This window comes from Macrobrachium rosenbergii, chromosome 50 (assembly GCF_040412425.1).
Source record: "Macrobrachium rosenbergii isolate ZJJX-2024 chromosome 50, ASM4041242v1, whole genome shotgun sequence".
NCBI classification, from domain to species: domain Eukaryota; kingdom Metazoa; phylum Arthropoda; class Malacostraca; order Decapoda; family Palaemonidae; genus Macrobrachium; species Macrobrachium rosenbergii.
In genome coordinates this window covers 25055215-25068198 of record NC_089790.1, presented here as the reverse complement: position 1 = coordinate 25068198, position 12984 = coordinate 25055215, and the positions used below count along the sequence as shown (strand labels likewise).

The 12984-nt window shown below is 39.3% G+C and overlaps 2 protein-coding genes across 2 annotated transcripts in view; one reads left to right on the top strand and one right to left on the bottom strand.

The window, feature by feature from the left end:
- LOC136832771 (heme transporter hrg1-A-like) overlaps positions 1-5266 on the top strand; it is a 122851-nt gene extending 117585 nt beyond the window's left edge. Inside the window, exon 5 of the transcript XR_010851311.1 lies at positions 5119-5266. The gene's annotated coding sequence lies outside the window, so the exon portion shown is untranslated. The remainder of the gene's footprint in view (positions 1-5118) is intronic.
- A 1318-nt stretch (positions 5267-6584) lies between these two features.
- LOC136832883 (crustacean hyperglycemic hormone-like) lies at positions 6585-9225 on the bottom strand. Its single transcript, XM_067094541.1, has 4 exons — positions 9068-9225; positions 8353-8418; positions 7895-8058; positions 6585-7250 (listed from the first exon to the last, which is right to left on the bottom strand). The coding sequence occupies exons 1-4, from the start codon at positions 9080-9082 to the stop codon at positions 7130-7132; spliced, it is 366 nt and encodes a 121-aa protein (XP_066950642.1). The 5' UTR covers positions 9083-9225; the 3' UTR covers positions 6585-7129.
- Between the last annotated feature and the right edge of the window lie 3759 nt (positions 9226-12984).

Sequence of the window (12984 nt, the reverse complement as noted above, 5' to 3'; positions counted from 1 at the left end):
TCTTAGATGTCAGAGGTGTGGAAGCATTCTGTTCTGATAATGCCACGACAATAAATTATGATATAAAAAGTGATTGGTGAGTAGTTTACTATTATATAGCAAGACATGTTAAGAGTCGGATAGTGACCTTTAACAAATCAGTCTTATCCATTAGTGATTGTACAGCTTTGCTGTTATAAAGGCCTATTAGGGGTTACCACTTATTGTGTGCCTTGCATGACATGCTGTAGACAGTACTAAAGGTTCTTTTACGTGACCCTTCAGCCTCCAGCTGTATTGCATTTTGCCTGTTGTCATTCATCCGTGCTCTTTGATCTCTTCCCAGTTAGCTGTCATACTTCAGCTTTACCATGCTCCACTTTTCAGGTCTAACTTGGTGGTCTTAGTTTTTTCAACTATAATGAACAAGTTGCTGCAATGGTACTCAGTCAGAGAAAATCTAAAAGAAATGGTATCTCAAAACTGACCCTTCACTTCATTCAAATTAAATGACATCATGTCTCTTGTGACAAAACTGAAACAGACTTTCAAAGAGAGTCCAACTTGTAAAGTCCCCGCTCAATGGGTTCTCTAGGATGAACATCCTGTTTTCTGCGGCGCCTCCACAGCTGACCTGAGGTCGCACGTACACAATCTTATTATCATTATTGTGATTTGTATATTTATTACCTGTTCATTTGCCCTTGTACCACATAAATGTGTCAGTATTTTTGTGTCCAACCAGCTATTGTTAATCATCATGTTTTCTATATGTACTTGTCCTGTTTTGTGTAGAGAAATAGTTTGACCTCGGGTCACTTGTAAATTTTTGTACTCGCTGTCTCTGTATATGCAGACGTCCGCACGCCACTTTATAAGCGGGTCGCTTCATCAATAAACCAGCAGTACTTGTCTTCCTGCTCATTATTTCGCACCTCTTTCACAAACTCTCCTTATGTGGTATTATTTTTGCATTGTATAAAGCATTAGCCACAGTTACACATACAAATATTAACCCAAATAATAATTGTTAGATATTGAAATTAAAGTTACTAATACAGTAATAAGTTTTTAACTAAAATATATGATTAGAATTATTGTAATTTTTGCATGCTAAAACTTCTGTGATTTTCTTCTGATATACTGTACTTGGTAGTTTGAATTTTGAGTGATGTGTTTACAGCAATGAAGTCATGCTAATGTATGTTTGACTGTTAGCTTTTTAATAAACTTCATAATGGATTTCCCACTTTGTAGCTTTAAAAAATTAGAATAAAGCATAGGTGTAGCTAAGGGGAGGAAGATGGATGGTAAAAGATATATATATATATATATATATATATATATATATATATATATATATATATATATATATATATATATATATATCTATCTATATCACTAACACTAAGTCCACGTCGGAAGGTGAGTGAAAACCGGGACTTTGAACAAATACTTTTGTAGTTTATTCTACATTTTCAAGTTCACACTGAATACAAAAGAAATTGACAGTGATTTATATACAAAAACAGAAGGTGGGGGCAGGGTTGTAAGGGACCGCATTGCGATCCTACGGGCACGTGTGTGTGAATCATCAAACGGATGAAAACAAGACAAAGCATCCCGCTTGCTCTCTCTCCCTCCCATGTGTCAGCTGGAGGGGACCGCTCGAAGGAACGCAACTTCTACCATACAATATTTCTGTCTGTTTCTCTCCAACCATTGTTCTCAATTCATATACAATCACCACAACTTGCATTACCATGCAAGCATTCCAGTCATGTACTCATAATGTTCCACTGAATCTTGTGTGTCAAACTGTATGTATGTTTCTGTTTGTGAAGACGCCAGACGTCTCGCCATTTCACATATACAGTACTATGCTACTGCATTGTATTTATTAATGTCTCGAATCTCATGCAAATGTCCATATGTGGAATTTTTTGGCCATTCCATTGATATATGTTTTATCATTGTATGTTTATTATGTCTCTCACAATTGCCATCTGTTTGTCTGTCCACAAGCACAGATGTCTGAAACATAACCTCTGTTTTCCCCTGTCTGTGTGTAGAAACTACTTTGTGGCTCGCACCAGCCAATAACAACTGCGAAGAATCTGTACATTCATCAGACACGTTCTCGCCATCAACATGCCTTACAAGCCAGAGCGAGCATCCCAGAGCAGGTCCTTTTGGGCGCCAGCAGAAGACTTAGATGACGGGCCCACCACCTTCATCCTTAGAAGCCCTTTCTCGCCATCACCTTTCCTTGTGAGAGACCAAGAACCGTCAAGCCCTCCAGTCGCTGACTCCGAGACCGACGCCGAAGAACAGTCAACAATGACAGAGACATCCTCTATCCCTGTGCCATCGAGCCCTCCTGCTGCCGAGCCGGAGACCAAAGAAGAAGAATGGCAGACAGTTCGCAAACAGAAGAAAGCCCAGAGGAGAATGCAGAACCGTAAGGAAGAAGCCCCCCTCCCAAGCCTTTCTCATGCAGCCAATCTTTTGCCATCCCTCCCGAAATACCGAGCAACTGCTAAAGGAGAGATGACCGCTTATGCAGTAGTAGCAGAGCTGGAGAAAAGGCACCCACCGCTAAATATTTCAGTGAAACCGAACCTGGCCGCTGACATGATCATCACACCTAAAACAAAAGAAACGACCGACTTTCTACTAGCCAACACCGACTTCCAGCTGCTGGATCCATCTGAGAGAGTTAGGAAGGCGGTCATATGCAAGTACCCGACTCCCCTGCCTTTGGATCCCATTCTACAGCTGCAGAATGTTCTTGGAGCCCAGAGGTGCATCGGGAAATTGGGGAATCCTACGAAAAAAGTCATCGCAACCTTCAAGGGAGATATTCCTACACACGGCAAAGGAAAGGTGTGGAATATGCAGCAAACCACACCCCACGAAACAGTGCCTCGATGCCTACAAGAGGGGAGAAGCAGTAGCAAGCAAGTGCCCTAACTGTTCCCTGCAACACCATGCCTGGAACAAGCACTGTAGTGCCAGGCTGGAAAGAGTCGCAAGAATGAAAGGCACCCCTCCACCTTTGAAACTGTCAGAGCCAATTCCTACAGCGAAGCAGCGAGAGGAAACTCGACAATCACCTCCAGGGTCATCACAGCAGTCCCACCCAGACCACTGAAGCAGCGTTGAACTCCAAGAAGAAAAGTCGACTACACTCCAGAACCACGGCAAACAGTACCTGCACCTTCCCTTCCCTCTGATCCAAACCTCTTACCACCTCCCAAACCTGAAACTTTCCCTTCCCTCACCTTTTCCTCATACTCATCTCCCTCCTCCGATGTTCCAGCCAGTGCCAGCCGAGAGAGTGCCACAAGAGCCAATGACAGTTACATAACTGTCACAATTGAAGGAATCCTCATTCTCTTTGAGAAACTGACAGGAAAGCCTGTCGACAGAGGAACACAGCTGGAATGTTTACAGCCTCCCCTCATCCAAAACCCTCGGTCCAAAGCAGCTGCTGTTCACTTTGAATAACAGCTGCTCTTTTGAATATCGCATCAAAAATTTTCGTTTTTCCTGAGTAAGTGAAATCTTCTGAGTATCCTCCTTAGATTTTCATACTTTCTCTCGACCTGCAATTTTTCCAATTTCCTTCCTGATCTTCTACAACTCAACCAGGACTTTCTGCTGTCGAACTTTTTCTCCTACTGATGGGTACCGCAAGGTTAAAAAGGGTTTGGAATCCTGCCTGTCCTTTTCTTCCTTTCTTTTATAACCACCACCTTTAATCTCTTTACAGAACACACAAACTGTTACGGGCTGCTCTTCGAGCAAGAGCCCGTGCTGGCATTGTGCTGGCTTAATCTTCAACAACAATGTACATTCATTCAGTAAGGAACCACCAACAAACTAGACAACACCCAGCCAGTATGTCACTCAATACCATCCTTACAGGGTTACAGTTTGTTAATCTGGGCAGCATGTTCTTTAAACAGCAAAGACAGGGACAGAGGAGCTCTTAGAATTTGTAGTCCTGAATTTTTGGAAGAGGAGTTTAAAACTATTGATAAAATATGAGATTCATTATGTTACCCTCCATATTTTTAGAGTTTTGTAGAAATAAAGCGAATAAGACATATTACAACCCAACCAGTGTTAACAAAGAACTTAAGAATATTCTCTGTTTACCATTTCATCTTAATTTCATTACTGCAGTGCCCATTTTCACTCACCTTCCGACGTGGACTTAGTGATATTCTCAGGTCCGCGTTCCTTCTTGCTGTATTGTATATATATATATATATATATATATATATATATATATATATATATATATATATATATATATATATACAGTATATATAAATTTTTTTATCACCGTGATTTATATACAATCATGAAGCTACAAATGTCGCTTAATATCAAATTCACGCTACCTCGGGAATATCTCTGATGGAGAATTATCACCGAAGGGGAATTTATAAGTGATAAATGGATTCGACCCGACAGTACCAATCCATTTATCACTTATAAATTCCCTTTCGGTGATAATTCTCCATCGGAGATTTTCCTGAGGTAGCGTGAATTTGATATTAACTTACATTTGTAGCTTCATGATTATATATATATATATATATATATATATATATATATATATATATATATATATATATATATATATATATATATATATATATATATATATATATATATATATATATATATATATAATACATTCTACATTTACTTCTCTGTAGACTTATTTTTTGGAAAATCCATTATCAACTAAAGGGTCATTCCACACATAACATTTCTAGTTCCCTTCTGCATGAATAATGCCTCCAGCCCCCATACCTTTACACAACCACACTTGTCTTGCTATTGCCTCACAGAAAAAAAAACTTGTTTTTCCTACACTAAACTTCATTTTCCCAACATGAAAGATTTTTTATTCCTTTCCGCCATGTTAAAGCCATGTGTGCTCCCTGCTGGCCCTGAACCCCATCTTGAAGTTTTACACATATACTTTGCACCTATAGCCTACTGTGTCTTTAATCGTAGTCCATTGTCATTCAGTTCTGTATGTGCTTTCGTTACCTCCCTGTTATCAAACTCACTAGTCTTAATTACCCTTACATCCACTTTTTCATTCTGTTTAAACAGGACTTATGGCGGCATCGGGAGACACCACTTCCTGCACCCAAGCAGGAGCAGCAAACCCGTAAGTCTTGAATATTTTTCTTCATGACGGAGGGAAGACCAGAATGTAATATCAGATTCGTCACGTACAAACCTAGCCACAGGAATATTACTGTATGTGAGTATGAATCTTTTAATTATGATAAATTATAATTGCATCCATCTATTTTTGTATGTAACAACATTGGTCTATGAGAGATAAACTCCTGCAGGACATGCCCAGTATGTTGCCAGACTTTCTCAACACAGGACTCTATGTAAGTGGGCAAAATGAGTTATGCTGGCTTAGCTTCATCATACTGCATAACGTTGCATGTTTGAGACTTACACCACCACCATGTACAAGCAAGGAAACACCTGCATCTGCACAACTATGACAGGTTATCTTCACTAGGAAAATAAGTTGATCCTTTTATCTTGAAATCTGGAATCTTATGAAATACAAAGCTCAAAGAACTGGTCAAAATCCAGCGTACTGATTTTTTCTTATAAAAGATAAGACCATAAGAGAAATACATTTGTGGAGTCACTTCTGTGATAAGTGCATGCCGAGTAAAACAATGACGAGTTGGATGTTCTTTGACGAGTTATAAGCATATTGCGATATACTGCAGTTTCGTATTTATAATCAGAATAAGCGGCCCTAAATACACTACTACATCATACTTAGTATGACTTAAAAGCCCAGTGAGTGGAGAGTTTATTGACACATATGATGAGATGAACTTTCAGCCATGTCGAAGGATGAATACTCAAAAAGTAGGGAGTAAATTCCCCATTAATAGGTAAAATATTATCAGAATTTGGGTTAACAAAAGAAGACAGAGTTTCAAAGGTTATCAATGTAGGGAAAATGAATCTTTGACCTTTGGATTTCAATATGGAACTGCTTGACAAGACAGAGCATCTTGAGGAAAGACTTGAAGGTAATGGCCTCGGCAGAGCTTACGGAAAAAAAAATATCAAAATCTAGTTTTGATGACGTTCGGCCTGTTGTTATGACAGGAGACAAATTCTCTACATACTGTATTTTTTTTTTTACTTGTTGATGGCTTATCCAGGTCCCGCACCAATTCCCAAGCGCTCGCAGGACTTCCTTTATTAGATAGCAGTAGCCTATTGATCACACTGCATATGCCACATTCACTGTTTAATATTCCATATCATAGCATCGATTACTCTTGCTTTATCATAAATTTTTAGGCTTAGTCATCGAGTGATAGCGCCATTGTGTGTGTGTAGGAAACACGAGATTTGGTATAAAACCATCTTACTAGTCTTCATTCTTCAACATCTGTGATGCGTTTAGGATGAGCAGTGATTGTTAATGACACATTTATAAGCCTCATAAGGAACAGTCTTTACTGTTTGATGATGTGCAGTACTTTAGATCGTTCGGTGTCAGAAAGGGATGAGGAAAAAAGGTTAAATGCTATATATGCTGTTTTATTGGTGTTATAATCAAATCAAAGTGATCAACAAGCATATTATAATAAACACGTTTATCTATAACTCAACACAGAAGTTTACTTTGGCCTTATTGTTGTCTTACAAAGAAAAAGACATCCAAAATCAAGGCTAATTCTTAGTTACACATGTAGTTCAAATCTATATCGGGAGTTAAATCCTGCCGAATCCTTAGTGTACGTTGCCTATTTACCTTAATGTTACCGTGCTTACTTTTGACTTGTGAAAATCTATCTTGTTGCTTGTATTATTTTTCTGGCCAGAGGAATTTCAATCACAATACAGAGGCTTCGTTATAAAATACATCGGATAACTAGAGAAAAGACTTCAGGTGAGCACGAGAGATAACGCCCCTCCATTTTCAAAAAGAGTAACAAAACTAAACTGTAAGGATGATAGGTTGGTCGTGGACTCGGTCCCGTTGTCTGAAGTGAAGAGATCCATTGTAAATGTCTTGGCCACTGAGTCGGGGGAGCGCCCCTTGGCTGGAAGTCGAACGTGTCGTAGCCTACATGGCAGAACTGTCCCCACTTATGATGTCGATCATCTTGAACAGGTCGGGTTCCATGTGGTCCAAAAGTAACGCGCTAACGCACGTTGGGAACTGTGAGTTGCGGAAGCAGTCTGCCCTGAAGAAAGATACAATTACATTATGGAGAGTAAAAGGAGCAGAGGACATCAATGGGTGGAGGAAGACATGATCAGTGAGTGATTTTGTTGAGAATTCTGTTAATACAGTAAGAGACAGAAACAGTCAGACGGTATACTGGCGCTTAATCTGGGAAAGCCTCCTTGGACAGAAGTGTTTTACAAAACTGCTCCCCACTAAATCGATATCCTCTCAGATCGCCTTCGTTCCATGTTTCTTCCAAGAACACTAAAGTACAGATGTGGGAACGGGTAGCTCCATGCCTTATGGATGAACATTATCGCATCATATCAGTTATTTGACATTAGTAAAACCTGTCATTGTGCTCACTTGTTTAAAGGTAGCGAGATGAAACACAGAGAAAACGACTTCATCAGTGGTTATCAAGGAATGACACCGCGGAGAAATAGAAAGTCATTAGGAGCATAACGAAAGCAGAGGAAGAATAATTCAAAAAGAGTGACGTGGAAGATCCCGCAGTTCACCTTTAACAGTTAATATTCTGAAGCTTAAATCTAATGCATATTAGAAAGCAAGGTAACCATTTTATTTCTGAACAGGTAATAACTTTGATAATGACGATGGAAACAGCCAGCGATCAACACTTGCTTACGAAACACTTACTTGCAAGCCATCCGATCGTTGCTGCCACGGGACAGGTTGTAACAGTCATCACAGAGGCGATTAAGAGCGGCATATTGCTCCTTGTCGAATTTCCCGTGACATTTTAAAGACTGAAATTCTTTTAAAGTGTTGGGGCGAATACGGATGAACGAAGCTGATGTCTCCTGGAAAAAATACATATATTCGACATTAGCAGTTTTTAGCAGTCATTTCAAACTATGAAGATTCAAGAAAATTTTAATTAAAAAATTTAAACAGATTTTGTGAGCAAAGCCGCCTTTATGAAATTACACTGGGAGTCCACCAATGAGAACTACATAATTCTTAACTATGCATTATAAGCTGTATTTTGAGGTTACCCCCATAAACATAACGGAATGGTGTATAACGTAATACTTGACATTGAAAAAATGTACTTGAAAATGAATGCACCAAAACTCTAGACGACTAGACCTCACCTGACAGAGAAGCAGCACGCCCAACATTAGCACCAGTCGGCCATAAGGTGACAGATGGCGGAGTCTCTGAAAATATGAGAGTGGGCTTAATTCGGTCTTTTCATTTTGGAATAAAAGAGAAAATTATCGGCAGTGCACTTGGGAACATCAAAATTGCAGCAACGTTAGTCTTTTATTATCACCGAAAGAAATGTGTATTCAGTAAAGCCAAATCTAGACCTAATTTTCTGTCGAGCACTGTGAAAGTGTTATGAACAGTGAATAGATGCTTAGAAAAAATGAAATTTCAAAACCGCAGCAACGGAACGGGAACGGATTTCATGGTTTTGTATTTTTTATATAAGTTGAAGTCAAGAGCAACACGTACATCGACTTCAAATTTCTCTGATCATTTTGTTGTTGATCAACGACAGTTACCTTTCCGGTAATGCGTAGAGTTCTTACTGTAAATTCAATTTTCATCTGTCACCAAGATTGGAGAGAGAACCTCTGGAACCAGTCCATACAATTCACAATGAACAAATATCATTACGTACGCCAAAAAAGAAAAAAATGCAATTATAATTGTTCTGTTACTGAGGTGACGGCTAGTGGACTAAATCAAAAGCGTTTGTTATAAACCAACCGCAGAAATGACCAGTTATGGATGACTGTGATCAAGCCTACGACAGTGGTGGCAACTCGGCTTTGATTCTGAATAAAACGAATTCCTTACCTGGGAAATGAACATGGAGTTGATAGTTGATGGAGATTCAAAATTAAAAATTCTCTTTCGAAGGAACCCACTGGTCTCCTCAACCTTGTTCCTTGGTGCTGTTGGTGGCAGTTGTGATGCTCCAAGAAATCTCTCCGACTTATATATCCTCGCTGGATGTCTTTGAAGGACATTATGACAGCTTGACGTCTTGAGGGACAAGAGCCCCTCATTATTCTCGCGAAGATTTCATGGCGTCTTTGACGTAGGTAGCGACTTTGCTTCATGTTTCTAGTAATATCAATGCAAATGAAAAGACACGGCAATTTTCTAAATGCATTCCGTATTTCTTCTCGGGCGATAGTTCAAAACAAACTATTTCAGCTGTCAGCATAATTATGGTAACGTAGACAATCGCCTGAGAAGAGAAAGAAACTGAATATCACTTAGGTCGTAGAGGATAACTACAAGAAATAGTAATAAATAAAAGTACATTTAATACTAATGTAAGCCAGTGTTGGTTAACCCGACAGAAATCAACGGCTATGATCCTAACAATTCTTCGAGTTGCTTTGAAAACAATCCACATTGGAGAAAAAGACATTGTTTCTTTTTACGTTCATATTTTAATACTGAATTTTACTAGTATGTCATCATTCACCTATTCATTATCAATCATATCAGTGACTTATGTATTTCACCTTCATTATGGCGCTGAATAATCCTGATGGGTTCCGGCGCTTGGTCTTCAAGACCTAAATTTCACAATCAATCAATTAAACAAAAAAAGAAGAGCTCTCATGTTCAGTTGTTTATGTTAATGAAACAGCTTATGCATTAAGATAACAGCACTACAGTGGCATTCTTCTTGTACAGAAACGTTAATCAAATATTTCACTGCTTAGTGAAAAATATTCTAACTGTAATATAAATTTTTCTTCATATCTGTTTTTATCAGATTTCGTAATTTATGGCAATTTATTTCTGCCAAGTTTATGATAAAACTTGAAGTGAATTTCAGGAACACATTTTACCTTTGACCAGCATTTTTTGACATACCAGTCCTTCATCACCTTGAAAGCGATTCTGGAGTGAATTTGAGAAATTGTAATTATACGGCCCGTGATTCCGAGAGAGCAAACAGTGTTAAGACATCACCTAAATAATGTTTCCTGCAGGAGGGAAGTACCGTCAGTTTACCGCACGTGGTACACGGTAGGCATTACTAAAGGGTGTTTGCATCTTCCCTTCGGCTCCTCACTATATCACTTTTTAATCTTCTTTGCCTCCATTTACGCTTCCTCTCTTCAGTCTTGCTGCCCAGCTTCTCCATCTGTTACTTCTTAGCGCAACTGCTCGTTTTTTCCCATTTCCACCTTTAGAGGCTTGTACTTCATTTCCTTTGCTTTGTGGAGTGCTTTTTCTTGCTGTCCAACCACTCCAACTCCCTCTGTTCACTGCTGAAGCGCTGAATGGCCGAAAGCGTTCCCTTGATGACAGCAGGTGAATTTGTAAGAGCCCGTCGCCCCGACGCCTTCTCTTCCAAACACACGTGTGTGTTCGTGTGTTCGTCATCCATCGGAGGGGACAAGACAAAACAAGAGCATCTCGTTTTCTTTCTCTGAAGGAACGAAACTTCTACCATACAATATTTCTGTCTGTTTCTCCCTAACCATTGTTGTCTTGATATATGTACAATCACCACTACTTGCATTGCCATGCAAGCATTCTAATCATGTACTCATAATGTTCCACCGAATCTTCTGTATCAAACTGTTTGTATGTTTCTGTTTGTGAAGACGCCAAACGTCTCGCCATTTCACATATATTATGCTACTGCATTGTATTCATTAATGTGTCTCGAATCTCATGCAATTGGCCATATGTAGAATTTCCTGGCCTTTCCACTGATGTATGTTTCATCACCGTACGTTTATTATGTCTCTCAATATCGCCATCCGTTTGTGTGACGACAAACACAGATGCCCGAATCATTACCTGTTTTTCCCTGTCTGTGTGTAGATGCTGCTTTACCGCCCACACACGCCAATAACATCTTCGAAGATTCTGTGCATTCACTTACGGGCTGCTCTAGGAGCAAGAGCCCGTGCTGGCATAAGGCCAGCTAAATCTGAAACAAACTGTGCATTCATTCAGTAAGGAACTACCAAAAAAAAAAAGTATACCTTAGTTTTACCAGACCACTGAGCTGATTAACAGCTCTCCTAGGGCTGGCCCGAAGGATTAGACTTATTTTACGTGGCTAAGAACCAATTGGTTACTTAGCAACGGGACCTACAGCTTATTGTGGAATCCGAACCACATTATAGCGAGAAATGAATTTCTATCACCAGAAATAAATTCCTCTAACTCTTCATCAGCCGGCCGGGGAATCGAACTCCAGCCCAGCGGGTTCCAGTCCACAGCTCTACCGACTCACCCAACGAAGAGATTAAGGAACTACCAATAAACCAGTCGACACCCAGCCAGTATGTCACTCAATCCCGTCCTTTCAAATTTATGATTGATGATAAATATATCATGGTTGAAATGTTTGAGCGACGCTCACCCATGATTTGTGGGAACAGAAGCAATGTAATGCCATCGCTGTATATAACTGTGTGTACGCATATTGTCAACCCTTTTCGTTCCTTTTACTCTACCTCATTTCATATTCTTTTTCTTCCAAATTACTTTCCACCCTCTCCTAACAGTTTTTAAATAGTGTAGCTGCGAGGTTTTCCTCCTGTTACACCTTTAAAACCTTTTTACTCTGAATTCCCCTGTGAGGGCTGAATGACCTCGTAGGTCCCAGCGCTTGGCATCTGGGCTAAATTTTGTATTCCACTCCATTCCTAACAAGGAGCAGCTTGGCTGCTGTAATAAGATGGCTTCTATGCCTGGAGGTCCTATAGCCATCATAAACTGCTTTTTTGTATGTCTTCTTTGTCTTTTATCTAAAATCGTCTGGCAGCCAAATTTTCTGAGACATGTCAGTATCTTCCGCCAACCTGTGCGCCAATAAGGGCTACGAAATTAGGGGATATACTGGTGAGAATCGGCAGTCTCCCCCTCCCACACTGATGGGACCCGATATAAGAACACCCTTCTCAGTCAAAACATCGTTAAATCCTTCAAAGAAGCACAAAGTCCCTCTGTCCAATTTTTCATTCCTTTGGTGCTGAAAAGTATCTAATCAAGGCCAGTGTATTATTTTACAAAGAATACCGATGAATTTATCCAATAAATTATATTAAAAATAATTATGTTATATGACTCGAAACCTCGCATGCAACATTATTGATTGAAAACTTGAGACAACCCATTTTGTAAATTACCGTTTATTATGATACACAAAATATGTGATACTTAGTGCAATTTTCGAATTATTCACACGTAGAATTTTTGTCGAAAAAGACATGCTAACCAATTTGTGTATCGTGTATGGTGTTGTTCATGTTTATTTATTTTTTTTTGTCGCCTTTTTTTCCCCTTGTCAAGACTAAGATGTTTGTACGACTTTTCCGAAAAAAAAAAAAACGTTTGGCGAAAGGTGGCCAGTCGGAAATATTGAAGGACCTCTGATTAATACCTACAGATTTGTCAATGTACTTGTAAAATAAAGAGGAGAATGCCGAAAAATATGGCTTGGGGGAAAAAGGCCTCAGTTGAGGCAAATTTCAGCCGTTTGACAGTTGCGTGTTCTTGAATTCCGTAACTATTAAGTAAAGTTGTGTGGCGAGTTTTCAAGAAACCACAGTACCCACGTGAATATATCTTATTAGGCTTCATATGCTGACTGGAGTTAAGATCTGTGAAATTTTATTGAACACAATTCATTGAATTAGGAACAATACATACCAATAACAGCGCGTAAAATAATTGTATATATAATTCGTGATCATTAAAGGATTAGGTGATTGGAATGATAGATATCC

Excerpts from the sequence above, each read along its gene's own strand:
- LOC136832883 (XM_067094541.1), bottom strand. Across the intron at positions 8,059-8,352 it reads GCGTGCTGCTTCTCTGTCAG|GAGACATCAGCTTCGTTCAT; the intron begins GTGAGGTCTAGT and ends TATTTTTTCCAG. Across the intron at positions 7,251-7,894 it reads AACGATCGGATGGCTTGCAA|GGCAGACTGCTTCCGCAACT; the intron begins GTAAGTGTTTCG and ends ATCTTTCTTCAG.